The 18,786-nt window shown below is 43.4% G+C and overlaps 1 protein-coding gene across 7 annotated transcripts in view; it reads right to left on the bottom strand.

Annotated features, from left to right (window-relative positions):
• The window catches only part of Ltbp1 (latent transforming growth factor beta binding protein 1), a 396,032-nt gene that overhangs the window by 36,609 nt on the left and 340,637 nt on the right, over positions 1 to 18,786 (bottom strand). For 4 of the 7 annotated variants that reach the window (XM_052746278.1, XM_052746281.1, XM_052746280.1 and 1 more), the window contains 2 exons: positions 8,538 to 8,663; positions 4,678 to 4,821 (listed from right to left, as the gene is read on the bottom strand). In XM_052746278.1, coding sequence (XP_052602238.1) covers positions 4,678 to 4,821; positions 8,538 to 8,663 — 270 coding nt within the window. The remainder of the gene's footprint in view (positions 1 to 4,677; positions 4,822 to 8,537; positions 8,664 to 18,786) is intronic. The other 3 variants (XM_052746279.1, XM_052746283.1, XM_052746284.1) reach the window with 1 other exon arrangement.

Here is an 18,786-nt window from a genome sequence, read left to right as displayed (position 1 = left end):
GAGTGTGTGTGTGTGTGTGTGTGTGTGTGTGTGTGTGTGTGTGTGTGGTAGTCCACAGAAGGCATTTTACCTAGGAGACTGAGTGATAGTTAGGATGCCTGGTCATCCTAACTAATGCCATAGAAAATGACCCTGAGAGAAGAGGATGGTCCAGAAGTGTATTAATAGGTGGTGTGTCAGGTGGTGGGTATGGTTGTCCTTGTATAGGTATTGGAGTACCTGGCAGAGTTCTGAGAGAATTACCTGAGGACCTTGCATTTAAAAAGCACATGATAAGCAGTTGTCAGATGAATAAAGTCTTTTTTGCTGTTGTTGTCTTCTGATGGAGACCTGAGAAGATGATGTCTAAAACATTGGCCACAAAGGACTTGTCGCGCTGCTAATGGATTTGGGCTTTATGTTGTCCACTAGAATAGGCTGTTTTGTTTGTTTTGGTAAACGCTTCACGGGGAAGGGGAGCCTGCGAGAGCTACGGGCTGGAGAGAAGGTAGATTGGAAACATCAGCGATGTTAGCAGAAACTGGAAAAGTTGAGGAGAAAAAAAATGAGCAGCAACAGATGAAGGAGGGAACTCCTGACAAAGCAGGGTTCTATGGAGAAGAAAACCCAGGAGATGAGCACATCACCCCAGGATGAGTGTGACTGGGAAGCATGTCCAGAGAGGGAAGGGAGAAAGCAGAGGTCACACCATCACAGGCTCATCCTGGACCACAGGGACACATGGCATCAGCAGTGACGGGCCTGGACGGTACCAACAAGGTCACATTTGAAGTAACAAGTAAAATTTCCCAAAACTTTCATGAAAGGCACAGATGATCCTCTTTAGACCTAATTTATAGCAAAATCTTGGGTGGAAAAGGTATCCCTATTACAGAGGTGTGGGGACTTCTTGTGGGATGGACAGTTTGTGGGAGATGGTCATGTAGAAGCAGCTGGCATTTGTATGCCCCTTCAGAGAGGTGAAGGGTCAATACAGGGACAGAAAGCTCCAACAGGAAGACACCTCTTTGTGGAAAGATAGATGGCCAGAACAAAATATCAAGTAAGCTGAGTCAGGGAGAAGTAAAGGACATGGTGGGGACTTGGTCATAGGAAAACCTCCAAAGTCGATGGGGATGGATGCTTTTAAAGAAAGGTGCTATATGCTGTCAGGCGGTGGTGGTGCAGCCTTTAGTCTCAGCACGCGGGAGGCAGAGGCAGGTGGGTCTCTGTGAGTTCAAGGCCAGCCTGGGCTACAGAGTGAGTTCCAGGACAGCCAGGGCTACATGGAGAAATCTTGTCTTGGAAAAAAGGAAGAAATAAAGGAAAGAAGGAAGGAAGGAAGGAAGGAAGGAAGGAAGGAAGGAAGGAAGGAAGGAAAGGAAGGAAGGAAGGAAGGAAGGAAGGAAGGAAGGAAGGAAGGAAGGAAGGAAAGAAGGAAAAAGAAAGATGCTATAGCTTACAAAGTAATAAGTGGGTAGGGCCTGGGTAAACGGTGCATCGGGAAAGTGGTTGCTTCACCAGCATGGGGACTTGAGTGTGGCTCTGGAGTACCCACATTTAGCGGGCATGGCATCATATGCCTGTAACGCCAGCACTGGAGAGGAAAGGGCTGGCAGCTCTCTGGAGCTCTCCAGGTCCCCAGTCTAGCCAAGTCTGTGACTTCTGTGAGAGACTCTGTATCACAAGCTAGAGTAGAGAATGATAGAAGAGAACATCCAATGTTCTCTGGCTTCCCCTTGCGCACACACACACACACACACACACACACACACACACACACACACACACACAAGAAAACACTTAAAAAAAAAAAAGAAATAGAGCCAGGTGGTGGTGACTCACACCATTAATCCCAGCACTCGGGAGGCAGAGCCAGGCGGATCTCTGTGAGTTCGAGGCCAGCCTGGCCTACAGAGTGAGATCCAGGACAGGCACCAAAACTACATTGAGAAACCCTGTCTCACAAAGCAAAATAAAAAACAAACAAACAAAAAACAAAAAAGAAAAAGTAAAAAGAAAGAAAATTTTAGGGTCTAGACATGTACCCTAATGTGACATAAATGAATCACTTCTTTTTTTTTTTTTTTTTTTTTTTTTGGTTTTTTCGAGACAGGGTTTCTCTGTGTAGCTTTGCGCCTTTTCCTGGAACTCACTTGGTAGCCCAGGCTGGCCTCGAACTCACAGAGATCTGCCTGGCTCTGCCTCCTGAGTGCTGGGATTAAAGGCGTGCGCCACCACCGCCCGGCTTTGAATCACTTCTTGATGTTACTAAAACATTCTAGCAAAAGCAACTGTACTTAAGAAGATCCAATCTTTAATAACAGACCATACAAGGAAATAGACTTCTCTCATATGTCTGAGATGCACCTCACTGTGACACTTCATACTGTATTTAGCATTCACAAATGACTCTGCCTATATGATTTCACTCAAAGTTCACAGAGCTCTGAGAAGTAAATGAAACATCTCTCCCTATTTTATAGATGAGAACCCCAAACACACAGATGTTGAGATGATCACATTTACATAGCTTGAAAAGGTAGGTGAGTGGTCTAGAGTCTGGCTTTCCCATTTAAAATATTATAGATAAAATTTCCAGAGAGGCCTATGATTATCTTTTCATATATTCTCATCCCTCCCTCTATAGAGCATGATCATTGGAATACCTTATTTTTTATTTAACTTTGTATCATGTACATTTACCTCTACCATGACTACCAATCTTCACAGAGGTGAACCATGCTATAATATTATGACATGCTATGTTAATGCATCTCAAATAACATTTGTGGGTTAGGCTTCACTCTGCAAATGGAACCAAGGACAGAGAAGAGAAGGGCTGTGTGGTTATTTATGGCCAAGCAGACTGTCATTTTGGTTTTTGGTAGTATAGGTACAACTAAGTAAAAGTCTCTACCGTATAGATGCCATGGACGTGGTCACTGGAATGAACAGCAGCCCTTTCTCAGCACTAACCTGCTGACTTCCCTTCAAACGATATGTTTAAATTAGTGCCCAGTTCACTCTGTACCTCTTCCCTTTCTGCATCTAATCACTGGGGAAAATGTATGGATAAAAATACTGTCACACTTTGCTGTGGGATGTTCTGTATGGCAAATCTGTTGCTGATTGGTCAATAAATAAAACACTGATTGGCCATTGGCTAGGCAGGAAGTATAGGCGGGACAAGGAGAAGAATTCTGGGAAGTGGAAGGCTGAGTCAGAGACACTGCCAGCCGCCGCCATGATGAGAAACAGCATGTGAAGATGCCGGTAAGCCATGAGCCACATGGCAAGGTATAGATTTATAGAAATGGATTAATTTAAGCTGTAAGAACAGTTAGCAAGAAGCCTGCCACGGCCATACAGTTTGGAACCAATATAAGTCTCTGTGTTTACTTGGTCGGGTTTGAGCAGCTGTGGGACTGGCGGGTGAGAGAGATTTGCCCTGACTGTGGGCCAGGCAGGAAAACTCCAGCTACAACACTTCATTCCCCATGACTTATACAAATAGTTCTTTTACACAGAACAAGTGTCTCCTATACATGAACAGTAAAATCTCTTAAGGGAGGATGGATAACACTGAGATTTAACCAGAAAGTAAAATAGCCTATGTGCCATTTTATTTGGCTCACAAAGGACCGTTTAGTCTTTTGCTTTATAAAAAAAAACAAACAAACAGAACCAAAACAACCCCACACACAACTAAGTTATAGCTACATGGCTATACCAACTAAAAGGGTGACCTACAGTCTGGAAGGTAGTTCATGTATTTGAAAGGCTGTCAGTTCTCCATTTCAATTTCTTCAGTGACAACATGGCCTGAATCACATTTTAAACAAATGTAAACATAGCAACTCTCTAAGCCAACTTCTGGAAAAACCCTTAAGAATTCCAAGTGGAAGTCTTTGTAGACCCTGGGAGTTTCCCCAAGGGCCAAGACAGGAGGGTTATGTAACTTGGTGACACGAAGCCATGTTAAACACCAGCAGGTGGCATTCTAGGATTTAGGCAATTCTCAGCTAACGTCCTCATCATTTTGAACCCTTTACGAATGGTGCTGCTGGGTTGGGAAGAACATCAGAAGTCACTTAACCCTAGCAGCCACCACCTGCATCCTCATTTTGCTGATAAGGCATAAGAAGAGCATGGAAGCTAGTCAACTTGACACAAGCTGAAGTCATCTGTGAGGAGGGAACCTCCATTACAAAAATGCCTCCATAGGATTGGCCTACAGTAGGCAAGCCTGCAAAGCATTTTCTTAATTAGTGATTGATGGGGGAGGACCTAGTCCATTGTGGGTGGGGCCACCCCTGGGCTGGTGGTCCTGGGTTCCGTTAGAAAACAGACTGAGCAAGCCATAAGGAGCAAGCCAATAAGTAGCACTCCTCTGCGGTCTCTGCCTCGGCTCCTGTCTCCAGGTTCCTGCCCTGTCTGAGTTCTTGCCCTGACTTCCCACGTTGAGGGATTGTTACCTGGACGTATAAGCTGAAACAACCCCCTCTCTCTCCACGTTGCTTTGGTCCTGGTGTTTCATCACAGCAATAGTAACCCTAACTAAGACACTTCCAGAGGCAGGATTGTGTGCCGGGACATGTCCTGTCTCACTCACCTCCAGAATGTGTAGCCTAAGCCTGGGTCAGCCCCATCTTGAGAGACACCCTCCAACCCCTGCACAGTGCCATTAGGACTTACCTTCGGTGACCCGGGAGCGGCACTGCCCAGTCATGGGACTATACTCTTGGTTCTCGTCTGCACACACACACAGGAAGGACCCTTCCACATTTTCACAGAAAGCTTCCCCACATACACCACTGAGCAGCTCACATTCGTTCACATCTGGAAAAGAGAGCACAGATCAAGTAAGACATGTGTGTCTCTCCTGACAGCTCTTTTTACCAGCTGTGCCAAGGGCAGTCGCGGCTGCTGGGAATGAGCTGATCTCCAGCAAGCCCTCAACTTTGTCCTTCCCAGGAAAGGACCCCTGCAGGCAGAGCTGGACAAGTGGGCCCGGATAAAAGGATGGTGCAAACACAGGGGTAAGGTTCTCAACTCCAATTCTAGTTTCAAGGAGCAGTCTCGAATCTCACTGGGAGCATAGTGTGAGCTCTTTTAACATCCATCACTGTCTTCCTCGCTTGTTGGCTTATTGAACACACAAAGGACCCAAAGTTCTACTTCTGGATTGTAATTCAAAGAAAAACCAGAAGCACAGGCACTTGGGCGATCTAAAGTTAGATTTAAAATGGAAGATTTTAAAACCATACTTACATGTCAGAAAATACATTTCAGCCTAAATTAACAATAGACTTTGGATCACGGCTGGGCACAAGTGAATTTGTCATTCAGGTGAAACTGATTGGTCCACTACCTAGTGACCAATTCCATTGTCTTTCCTTAGTCTGTCCATGTCCCCAATGTAACCTCTACCTTGAAGAATGTTTCCTTTGCCTATATGTAAATCCATATAATCAAAGCAAAGTCCAAAGATTTGCTTAACCGAAATCTGTAGTTCATAGGCCCCAAGGAAAGGCTGTTAGTTGATTCATGTGTCTTTGTCCAACAGTACCATTTCTCTTTCTGTTCCTAAAAATTTTTTACTGGTGATTTCCTCAGTGAGCAATGTATGCAACCGACTGTGGAAGGCTCACAGCTCTTCCGCATTAACATATATGATTTCATAATCAAACCCTGAGAATCTTCACAAATTTAAACATGTGAGCAATTATCTAACTCATCCAGGAGTGGGGGGAAAACATTCTGTTTTCACTTTTATACCTGGTTTATCATGGTTTTTTTTTTTGTTTTTTTGTTTTCTTGGACAGCTTTGTGGATCTTGATGTTTCAGAATATTACCTAACTTTTCCATTTTACTTGTCCATAGACTGATACAAACTCAATAACCTGAGTGTCACCTATAAAAAGATACGGTACCATAAAGCAAAGTGGAATTGAAGCCTTCAATCAACATGGTCATAATTTCCATCAGAAGGGTTGACTTTAGAAATTGGCTGGTTCACATTTGTTAATTTTAGGTAAATAATATCAAATGAAATTCGACTTTCTAACTCATACTACCAACGTGACTATTGCAATCTGCCCCTCCAGACCGCATTCATTTGATCAAGAGGTATGTCTTAGCTTACTCATACAGGCCAGGTCCTTGGGGCCCCCATGTCGGGGTGTGATCTTGAGTCAGGCAGGCCCAGTTCCTGCCTTTATAGAAGTTAGAGTTAAGTTAGAGAAATTAGTAAGAAAAGCCCACAAGCAGGGAATGCTAGGAATTAAAGGAACAGACCTCCGAAGAAGCATGCTGCAGTGATTCTTCCATGCAGGGGTAAGTTAGAGAAATGTCATTTGAGTCCAGATCTGAATGATGAACAGATTAAGGGGGCTGGGAACAGGCCCAAGTAAGAGGAAACAGCACAACCAGAAACCAGATACACGATTTCATCTCTGAAACGCTATGTAATATTCTTGGAGAAGTGCAAGTAGTAGGTACTCAGTTAACATCTCTTTTAAAAAATTTATTATTATTATTTTATGTGTATGAATGTTCTGCTTGCATATATGTCTATGCTCCATGTAGATGCCTGGTGCCCTCCGAGGCCAGAAGGGGGTGTCAAATAACTAGAGTTACAGATGGTTGGTTGTGAGCCACCGTGTGGGTGCTGGGATTGAACCCATGTCTTCTGGAAGAGCAGCCAGTGCTTTGAATTGGCCTCCAGTTAATATCTATTAAACAATGATTAAAAAAACCCAAATAAATGGTGTTTATTGAGCTTATCAAAATAACGGCCAACACCCATTCTCTAAGGGTGGTGTTCTATGTGCCAGCCTGGAAAATCAATACGGTTCAGGCACACGCATTAGTCTCTTGAGAATGAACAGTAACCGGGGGCTTTGGAGCTCTGTGGCGTCAACATCTGATATTTCAACATGAAACAAGCAAACACCACCACATACTGAGCACTTGCCATAGATCAAATGTTATGCCCAGGGGAGATGAATCACAGCGGAAGGAGCCAAGTGACAGCCAAGCGAGTGACCAGCGGTGTGCCCAACCACAAGCAGCCTAATGTCGCTGGCACAGGAAAGCTGAGGAAGTGTAAAGCCAGGGAGATAAGTAGAGCTCACATTAAGGCCTGTGAGTCAAAATATAAACAAATCCCATCATTATTTTATTGGTACTGGGGATTGGACATAGGCAGTCCTCTTAGATTTTAGATACATGTCCCACTGCTAAACTATGTTTATTTGTTAAATTTTGATTTTGAAACAGGGTCTTGTTGTTACCCAAGCTGGCCTCCAACTGACTTGAAATCCTCTGGCTTCACCCTCCAGAACAACTGGGATTACAGGCTCCTAGGATAATTTTCACTGTATGGTTAAAACAGCTGGTTTTCCTTGTCATTCTCAAGTACTGACATGTGGGTTTTTTTTTGTTTTGTTTGTTTTTTTTGAGACAGGGTTTCTCTGTGTAGTTTTGGAGCCTTTTCCTGGATCTCGCTCTGTAGACCAGGCTGGCCTCAAACTCACAAAGATCCGCCTGCCTCTGCCTCCCGAGTGCTGGGATTAAAGGCGTGTGCCACCACCGCCCGGCGACATGTGGTTTTTGATTCGGCATTGTTTCTGTGAATTTGGGAAAATTACATTGTTGCTTCCTAAATATTTTTCTGTAATTAGGAATTAACTGAGTTTCCATAATTAATACTAGAAAAGCAGTTCCAGTTCCAGTGATATAATCAAGCTTCTGAACAGACTTGGCTGTCCAGGTGGGTCTGGATGGTAAATGAACTGGTGGTGGACCGGCAAATTGCCAAGGGCAAGGAAGTCACTGTCTTGGCCTTGAATGGCACCTGCCTTGTGGCAAAGATGGCTCTTTCCTCTACTCAGAAGAATAAGGGAAAAGCTGCATAATGTGTGAGCTGGAAATTCTACAACTCCTCCCCCTTCTCCCTATGAGAATGCTTTCACAGAAAACGTGTTTCCTAACAAGGTTGCAGACACCACAGCTGATCAGAATATGAAATATGAGCTCTCCTCTAAGAGCCTGTGTTGGACTACGCTCCGGGACATCTGATGGCATGGGCGCTTTCCCAGCCCTGTCTATCCCATAGCGGCTGCACAACCGGAAGCATTACTGCGCTGGTGTTATTCCCGGAAGCGGAAGCCTGTGCCAGCATTTTCCTTAAACGTGCTGCTTCATGAGGCGCGCGTCCAAGACAGGCCAGCTGTACCACAAGGCAGACTTCATTACCTGGGGATAGGAGACTACACAGATCCACACAGATCCTCAGCTGGCTTTAAACAGATGTTCTTTTAAAAAATAGCCCTAAATAACCTAAACGTCTCTCTTAACGTCCCTGTCCCCTTCAGAGGTCAGAGGACACACAATTTTCACAGTCTCGAATCCTATGATAAAGATCAGACCATGGTGAAAAGCATCCCGCTTAAGTTCACCTACTTTTGATAACGTTCATTTCTTTTGGAAAAGGTGCATGAAATATGATGGAGGAGGGGGGGAGGAAACAAAACAAAAACCGAAAACTCACCCACACACCCTTGCCCATCCTGTGGGGCTTGAAAGCCCTGATAACAGAGGCAGCGGAAAGAGCCAGCTGTGTTGTCACAGAACCCATGACTGTCACACACAGTGTTGTTTACACACTCGTCAATATCTGCAAAAGAGACGTTGAACATCAGACAGGAAATAAAACACAGACCGACAAACACCAGGTATGGAACGGATAAGCAAAGGCGCTCTGTTACAGCATGATTAGACGGGAGGACCATGTTTCCACGAAAAGAACTTTAAAGACATCTTACATGCGAATAAAATGTTTGGATGAAAATGGTTTAGTAGCGAAAACACTGGGGTCTATGAGAAAACATTGACGTTTCCTCAGGAAATATTTTCACACTGAAATGACTGCCACAATTAGCCACGGTCAGTATTTCCTAAATGTTTTCAAGTCTTTATTTTCAAAGACAGCTTTCTTTTCCTACAGGGGAAAGTGCTGTCACCTCTTAAAACTTGTTTCTTTTTTTGATGGTATATCGTCATTATGCAAAATAATGGGCTTCCTGATAACAATGCCTTGTATGTATATCATGCTCTTTGTTCATATCCACCCCCTCCCATTACCCTCTCTCAGGTACCCTTTTCTATCTTGAAACAGTTATTCTTCTACTTCCATTTCTTTAAAAAAAAATAGAGAGATTCTGCCTATGAGAGAAAATATATGGGTATTTTTCTTTCTGAGCCTGGCTTATTTTAGGTAACCTGACAATCTCCAGTTCCACCTATTCCTGAAAATGACACAATTCTCTCTTTTTATGGCTGAACAAAACTCTATTGTATTTCTACACCATATTTTCTCCCATTCATCTGTTGAGGGACAACGAGGCTGGTTGCATGACTTGGCCATTGTGAATAGTGCTGCAATAAACATGGATGTCCAAACATGTCATGTGTTGACTTAGGGCCCTTTGGGTACATAAGGAGTCATTGTATCTGGGTCATATAGTTCTATTTTTGAGGAACCTCCACATGGATTTCCACAGGGTCTGTACTAGCTTACATTCTCACTGGCGGTATATAAGGAATCCTCACCCTTCACGCTCTGTATCCTTGCATGTTATTTGGTATTTGTTTTCTTGACCATGGCCTTTCTGACTTGGGTAACATGGAATCTCAACACAGTTTTTTTTGAAAAGATACCTATTTACTTTTATGTGCATGAGAGTTTTGCCTGTATGTGTTCATATGTACCCCATACAGGCTAGAAGAGGACATCAAGTTCCCTGAGACTGGAGTTGCACGTGGTTGTGAGGTACCATGTGGGTGCTGGGAATCAAACTTGGGTCTTCTGAAAGAGCAGCCTGTGCTCTTAACCACTGAACCATCTCTCCAGCCACCTCAATGCAGTTTTATGGCCACTTTGGGAGGGATAAAGTAAATGCTAAAAATAGCTCCGACCGTGGAATTTTAGGAGGAAAAAAAAAACAATGGTTTACTCAACCCTGTAGATAACTATGATTGTGTTTAAGAGAGAATCTGATGAGCCAGCTGCCCAGTTACCCATGGGAAAAATCATGTGTCAACGAGTTACAGCTACTCAAGACTCCAAATGTTAGTTACCCCAGAGGATTATCAACCCAAGAGCTCATAAACAGTGGCCGTGTGCTTTTCGCACATTAATTAACATGCTCTTATAAGGTGTCTTATTTATAACAGACTTCTAGCTAGAGTCCTTCTTTATCTGTCTAGGGGCCATCTCCATAATCCTTCCCTCCCCATTTTTGATCAGTTACTACGTACACTTCCAGCTACCATGCTTTCTTCTCTTCCTACCTCAGAACTCAACTGTTCCCCTAAATACAGGGTTCTGGAGAAACAATTAAGAGATATATGTGAAAAAGAATTTATTTTCATGTTAAAATGATGGATCAAGTACAAATCACAAAGGAAATGGTAAGTTAAGCACCACACACTGGGATTTAGTTCTGAAGGAGTTAATATTAGTAAGACTGAGCATTTCTCTTCTGAAGCCCATAAAGCTAAGTTGTAAGATGTCTGATAGAATAAAAAGAGGACATATCCAGTGAATATTCTTTTTTCCTTTCTAAATTGTCCAACACAGATATTATCAAGAACAAAATCAGGCTATCTCATATTTTAATAGAAATATGTAAGTTATTAAATCAAAGTTTCCTTAATTTTTCTCAATTCCATGAAAGCTGCCCCTTCTGCTTTCAATGCTGGGCCCCTCCCACCTTGACTGGTCTGTGCTCACCCTAGTCCACCTCTGCATCCCTCTCTCTGCACCCCTCTCTCTCCATCCCTCTCTCTGCATCCCTCTCTCTGTATTCCTCTCTCTGTATTCCTCTCTCTGTATTCCTCTCTCTCTATCCCTCTCTCTGTATCCCTCTCTCTCCATCCCTCTCTCTTCATCCCTCTCCATCCCTCTCTCTGCATCCCTCTCTGCATCCCTCTCTCTTCATCCCTCTCCATCCCTCTCTCTCCATCACTCTGTATCCCTCTCTCTCCATCCCTCTCTCTGCATCCCTCTCTGCATCCCTCTCTCTTCATCCCTCTCCATCCCTCTCTCTCCATCCCTCTCTCTGCATCCCTCTCTCTTCATCCCTCTCCATCCCTCTCTGTATCCCTCTCTCTCCATCCCTCTCTCTCCATCCCTCTCTCTGCATCCCTCTCTCTCCATCCCTCTCTCTGTATCCCTCTCTCTGCATCCCCTCTCTGCATCCATCTCCATCCCTCTCCCTGCATCCCTCTCCAGCATCTTCAGATACTCTTCTCCCTGCTCCACCCCCACCACTGCCTTTGAAGTGTTAACATCACTTGGAAAAGCTTTCTCTTGATCTCACCTCCATCTGCTACTTTTCTCTGGCATTAATGCAAAATGTCTCATTAGAGTTGTCTACACTGACTGCCTTATTTTCTGATGTGGCCATCCTTCTGCATATGTGAGTGATTAGTTTCCAAACCCGAGGATGCCCAACTCCTTTACATAAACTAGCACTGTATTTGCAAATAACCTACACAGATCCACACATCCTCTCTTATACTTAAAATTATTTTTCTCTTTCAGATATATTTACTTTTCTGTGCATGAGTATTTTGCCTACACAGGTGTATGTGTACCATAAGTGTGCCTGGTGCCCACAGGTGCCAGAAGAGGGGGTTGGTTCCCCCTGGAAATGGAGTTACAAATGGTTATGAGCCACCATTAAAGAGTTAGGAATCGCTGAGCCCCAAGCCTCTTCCTGAGACTCAGAGGCCGGCCCCCAGCTCCCATCTTGCTCCGGACGTCCCTTTTGGAATACTGAAAAGGGGAAAAAAAAAAAAAAGAAAAGACACTTGTGCATGGAAATACAGTCTGATCAACTAGCCCTTCAACTTGGAAGGGGCAGCCTTGTTAATCAGGAACCCTCTCTCTCCCACTGTTGCCTTTTCCCTGGAATAAACACTGAGAGTGGTATTTATCTCCTAGGAAGGGAAGTCTCCAAAGGGATTTCTTATTTTCTCACTGGAATCCAATCACTGTGCTATCCTGTCAAGGACACGTTTTCCTGACTTTTTAAGTTTAGTTCTTTTGACATTCTCTTTATATATCTGATTAAACTTGTTATATTTTAAAGTGAGGCCTTTTGACTTCTCGCTAACTCCTACTACTGTTCTCTTTTAGAAGTGGCTAAAAATAACTAAGACACAAACTTCCTCACCTGCCACAAGGAAGATGGAAATTTATTTTCTAGTTCGGAAATTCTTTCACTGACATATACTTGGTAAGACTGCAATAAACAATATTCTGTTGGCATGCCAAAAAAAAAAAAAAAAAAAAAAAGAGTTAGGAATCAAACCCAGATCATTTGCAGAGCAAGTGCTCTTAACTACTGAGCCATCTCTATCCCACCTCGCGCCCATATTTTTTAATACCTCCTTTTTTTTCAGTGTTGGAATAGATTCTAGGACCTCATGAATGTCAGGCAGGTACTCCACCAGTGAGCTACCATCCCCAGCTCATCCCAGACTCCCTGTGGCATCCAATGTAGTGTACATTCTGTACAAACAGGTGTTACACTCTATTGTTTAAGGACTAAAAACAAGAAGATGGTCTGAATATGCTCAGCACAGATAGGACTTCTCCAAACACCGTGGATCTGCCATTAGCTGAACTTGAGAGCACAGAACTCCCAGACACACCTTATCCAGTACACAGAAACAATGGTAAAGGTATGCGTGACGATATCAGTATGCCCCAACAATTACTATGAGATCAAACAAGCATCCACAAAGCACTAACTTAGGGACATAAAATGTTAGAAGGACCTGACACATGTCAACCACCCCTATCACTGCCACTCTTCATTCCCAGTGACCGACGATCTCCCTAACTTTGTCCCACTAAAACACAGATGCCGCAGAGGCCCCCTTATATCTAATTCTCAGGTCAGCCGCCATTGCCCTCTAAGTCTGGTGAACACCCACACCCTGAACACGCTGAACATTATTCTTGTTCTACCTTCCATGGCCTGCAGGTGGAGGTCTGCCAGAGCTCAGAATTCCTAGGATCTACTGCATCTACTGCTTTCCCCATCTACCTTCCTAGACTCTAAGCTTCAACAATCAGAGTCCTTGGGGTAAAAGGTTCCATCTTCAACCACAATCCTTCCCCCAAGCACACTTCTTATTCTTCAGTGTTTTTATTTGATTTTCTGCCATCATCTTTATCAAGCCTAACAGCTGAATTTAAACAGAGACTTTAAAGCCTCTTCCTGACATGGGCAAACATTTTCTCTCATTTCTATTTCTCCCTTTCATCTGTCGTGCCTTTCTAACTTGAACAGAAAACTCAGTGCCATCATTTCATGTCTAAACCAGCAAGTCTTCCTCCTGGCAATCTCCTGCAGCAAATTGATTGGACGGATCCGAATGCCCGCACAAAGCTGGGGTTGCAGCTGGTTTACTGACTGTAACAGTGAGGAGGAATTCCATCCTGTCACTGACTCACTTAGCACAGGCCACTGCTAACTTTGGACTTCCTGAAGTGGGCATCTGTCAAAGAGATAATGTTGTTCTCTACACTGTAAGCTTTGGGGGGCTGCAAGTTCAGCGATTCTCCGGTTCCCATGTACAGGCTGATGGATTCCCAGTCTCTCCCAAAGCTTGAGCTCTGTCCTGTTGAAACATTTATCTAAGAGCAAATAGACATGTCCGTCACAAATGGACTTGCTATCACTGCCCTCCTCACAACAGCTCCATTTCTCCCATGCACCCTCCATCAGCAATTCCAACCAGACACTCATGCCAGAAATCTTAACACCATCCCTACCTTTCTGGAACTCCCTCTGCTGCCCTACCCTATTTCTTATCTTTCTGGATACTCCTTACACTCCAGTTGGCTTTCCTATCTCCAGTCTTGCCCCTCCCTCTAATCCAGTGGTTCTCAACCTTCCTAACACTGCGACTCTTTAATACAGTTCCTTGTGTTGTGCTGACCCCCAACCATAAAACTGTTTTCATTGCTACCTCATAACTGCAATTTTGCTATTGTTTTGAATTGTAATGATTTTGGAGATAGAGGGTTGCCAAAGGGGTCATGACCCACAGGTTGAGCACCACTGTAATCCACTCTCTACCTACCTGTTGCCGGTATGATCTTGCAATCCCACCCAGGCCATTCCCTTGCTCAAAAATGGTCACTGTCTCTTCTTGGCTAGAGCACAAGGATTCTGTCATTTGGCTCCCGGCTACATGTGTGGTGGCAGTTCTCAGATAACCTTCTCAATTTGAACTCTAGCCCCGTGGGTGAACCAGAATAAAGTCTCACTGACCTTAAAAACTCCTTGCCGGACGGACTCTCCCACTCCTCTCTTTGCTCAGGAACTCATGCTGACCCTTCCACAGTCAGCCTAAAAGGGCACCTCTGCCATGGTACCTCCCTCAACTACTCCAGAGACAGTTATGAAGCCACCTTCATATCTACACCTTATCTACACCTGTATTAGGCTTAAGGGGTTGGGCAACCATCAACACACCCTCACCAGCAACTTATTTCTCTGCTAAAATGGGAGAAAAACAGGGAAATCAGCTACTTGGAACCTATTGGCTTCTTAGTCCAGAATCTTAAAATAAGCTATCTTGCCTTCATTTTTATTAATTTCATGCAATTTCAGCAGATGATGGCCTGAAGGTGAACAAGCCCCCAGTTGGCTATGAATTACTGGGCGTCTTGCGGACTCAGTTTACTGTAACAATGATTCACCAAGCAAGTTTAGATGAGTAATACTTTGGACTGGAATGAATAGGAAAAAGGAATGTGAAGTGCCTGCTGGAGACTAGCTGTTCAACAATTAATATTTTATAAAAATGATATAATGCAACTCTGCAGTTTCTTGTTTTCAACAGTGAGGTGAGGTAATAGCTTAACTGAAGGACAGCACTGGTTTCACTTCTCAGAAGGGCCAGGCAAGAGCTCTCCCACTGAGCTAGATCCCTAGTCCTTTGTTTCGATTCTTTAATGGCCTCCATAAAAATTGTTTCACTTTCTTTGATGATGTGAACCATTATCTATCTGAAAAGGTGAACATCATTCTCTTTTGCCAGGGTTGAATTTGGAACTTGAGACTAATTTTTGAATCATCAAATATCACATTTTCTTTGCTTAACATCAAAATTTCTACAGCATCACTGGAAATACTACCCCCCCCCCCAAAGCTAGTAATCTATTGGAATTGACTATCCAGTGATTACTCAGTCATCAATTCACACATATTGGCATATTATCATAAAAGAACTACTAATTTCTCATACAGCTCTTCTCTTCTCATTTTTTACTGGGGAAAAAAATACAGGTAAACACTGGTGTTCCAACGTAAATGAAGTCAAGAAACAATACCACCTACAAGGCCAGTGGGTCACTAAACTTACTCCCCCCCAAAAAAAAACTCACTTCTTAATATTAGAAAGGTAAGTGGAACACAGCCCCGGATGCTTAGAGAGGCCAACAGCTAGTGTTAGACACTGAAACTGTGTCAATGGTTGTCAAGTTCACACTTTTACGTCTCAACAGTTCACCTGTTTTGCACATCTGTAAGCTTCTCAGTCAATATATTTTCTTCATCAGTCAACAGTTTTTCAAAACCTATGTGGTAGAATGGACCTCCAACTTTCCTTTAATTCCTGAATAGAGATTGATAAAAGTCCCCCAATCTTCACCCTCTCACTTTGGTAAAATTAGGGGGGAAAATATGAAAGATTCAACATGATTTTCTGAAAGAGAGTAGGCCAGGCAGCTTATATGTGGATCACAAAGTTAAAACTGTCTTCAAAGAACTTGACAATGAAATTCCTAACAAACACAAATGGTCCCACTAGGTGTCACATTCAGAAAAGCCTATGTGTATCACAAGAAAGGTGCATTTATGTCTATTTTGTTGGGAAAGTGGTTTGGTCTTTTTTTCAGACCAATTCTTCAGTTTTGTTTTGTTTTCAATTATGAAGAAGAGAGCCTCTTTCCTCAGGCTCTTAACATCTGTGCTTTGTAGTTTTTTTTCTCCTCCCTACTTTCAAGAGAGACACATCCACCTACTAGGGGAAAAGTCTCAGACATGAGCCACCCGCCTCTAGGATACTCTAGTGAGGGCAATGGTAGAAATGGAAGAAGTACCATTTGTGGTACTTGGCCACTAACAAAATCTCCATAGTGGCTACAACATTGGACATGAAGACCCTTCATGCTATCAGGGCATTATTCCATGAATCCTATTTTTCATCCTGACTTAAAGGAGATTTCAGATATATCTACACTAGCCTCCTCATTTTGAGAACCAGAAAACTCAAGCATGGAGAGGGAAGTGTCTTCTGTCAAGTGACACAAAGAGTAAGGGGCAGAGGCGGAGAAAGACTGGTCCTTGTTGAGGACCACCGTCTAACTCCATACTGAAGGCTCTGGTCAACATCTGGGCTCGCCTCTCATAGGGATGCTTATAAAATGTTACTCCTATGTAATGAGTGAACTATACTGCGACTCCAACAAAGCATAATGGAGCATGTTCACTGCAAAGATGCAAATCGAGCCATGTTGTCCGCCACTCAGTGGCATCACTTGGTGACTTGTGGTTTAGAAGGACCTCCAGTCCTTAAATAGGTTTTAGCACAAGCAGCACCGTCATCCTGAAACCTAGAAACCAGAGCATGGTAGGTTCCAAAGATGTTTATTGAAGAGACTCCTGGAAGACACATACCAGGCTCAAATGGTGTGCTAGTCTCAGGAAGACCCAAGCTGACAGTATGGACGTTCTTCAATCTTTTCATCAGAAGGAAATGCTCTACTATTTCAGCTGAGATCTTCCTAATCACCTGCAATTGATATAATATTTGGTGCCAGAATTTTAAGAAAACAGTCACATAACAGGGCCTTGTATTAAAAGGGATACAGGGCTTATGCTCAGGAGAATTGCAGTTCTCACACTTCTTCTTGAAAGGAGTGGAGGTTGACCAGAAGACAGTAAACCTCAGCTAAGAGTGGAACTGAAAGATGTTAGCAGAATGTCTGCCCAAAAGAATTTTAAAATGGCATGGCTGCTGGCCCAAAGGAGATTAAGGTATTTCTCACAGCATAGAGGAAAGCCAGCAGTGAGCAGGAGATGAGCACAGGCCTGAAGAAAAAATAGAATTTAGCCAATAGGAAATTAAAAACTGGATTTGGAGAGCATCCAGACAATACAATAGGATATTGTAGACCCTTTCTAAAAAAGGTCCACTGAGGTCTGGCAATATCCACAGGGCTGGAGAATATGGTCCTTATGTGTTATGGATAATAATTTAGTTCTGGGAAATGGGCGAGCCAGGAAAACAGCAAAACCCAATGTCTTTGTATAGTCTGATTTCCATGCCAATAGAAAGAACCAGAAAGAAGGGCAGGAGAAAAAAATGTGGGGGAATTGATGGTCACAAATCTATTTGAAGCAGCTGAAGATAAACAAGAAGAAATGACAGAGGCCAGAAATTCTAGAAAACAAGGCTGGCCAACGAGAGAGCTTCCTATACCCACCCCCTACCTTAGGATACACTGCCCTCAGAGACTTACTCGAGTAATTACTTGAAAATGCCAGGACTAGACTCCCACTTGACTTCTGAAAGCAGCTTTTGGGTCCAGAGAAGCTAAAGCCAAACTCTGATATTTGTCAGCCATGGCAGACCACACCAATTCCTCACTTATAGTTACAGACATTGAAAACCAATCTTAAAATCATAAATATAATCCTGATGATCTAACCTAGTGTTTCACCCTTTAGTATAGTTCCTTATTTTGTAGTGACCCCAACCATAAAATTTATTTTCATTGCTACTTCATAATTGTAATTTTGCCTACTGTTATGAATCGTAATGTGAATATCTGTGTTTTACACTGGTCTTAGGAGACCCCTGTAAAGGGGTCATTTGACCCCCAAAGGGTCGCAACCCACAGGTTGAGAACATCTGATCTAACCTGAAAAGGGGGAAGCCTTCTTTGACTCTCTCTCCATGTCTAATACTCATGTTATCCTGGCTTTATCTCTTGCTTCTTCTATCTCTACTCTTTTCTCTGTGCTCCAGCCTTTTCTGAGGTTTCACCCTCTCACACCTAGCTGGCTGCAATGGCCTCCTAACCTGGTTTTGTGCTTTCAGACACTCAGGAGGAACACAGATTTATTACTCATAATAACAAAGTGATTAAGTATCTAGAAATATTCTGCCTAGTAACTTTCTGCTTAAACATTGCTATAGTTTGAATATGATGTGTCCCCCACCAAAGACTTGTGTGAAACTCTTCACCCCAGCCCATGGTGTGCTACTTAGGAGCTTCTAGTAACTTAAAGAGACAGGTCTCCCTGGAGAAAATGAGTCACAAGGGAAGGCCCTTGGAAGTGTCTTGCCTAGGTCTACTTCTGGTTTCTTTCTCTCTGCTTCCTGTCTAACACAAGGTAAAAATCTCTTCTGTCTCATGCTCCTGACCCCATGATGTTCTGCTCGGAAGCCTGGGGCCAAGTGACCATTCACCTCAGAAACCATGAGCTAAAATTACCCTTTACTTTTTCAAGTTGGTTGTGTTGGGCATTCCATCAGTGCAACGAAAACCTCGTCAGTATCTCCATGCAAAATGATGGGAAGGGTTTTACGGCATGGTCTCTGAACTTGTCCATCTTGGGTTCTAAGTTACTTGCTTTTCCATCTACCCCACCTGCCCCTGCATTTTCTACTCACCTCTTCCCCCCCCCCCCCCGGCTATTGGATCA

The sequence above is a fragment of the Peromyscus californicus genome, unplaced genomic scaffold (assembly GCF_007827085.1).
Source record: "Peromyscus californicus insignis strain IS unplaced genomic scaffold, ASM782708v3 Scaffold_1__1_contigs__length_55948999, whole genome shotgun sequence".
In the NCBI taxonomy this organism is placed as follows: domain Eukaryota; kingdom Metazoa; phylum Chordata; class Mammalia; order Rodentia; family Cricetidae; genus Peromyscus; species Peromyscus californicus.
This window is presented reverse-complemented; position numbering and strand designations above follow the sequence as displayed.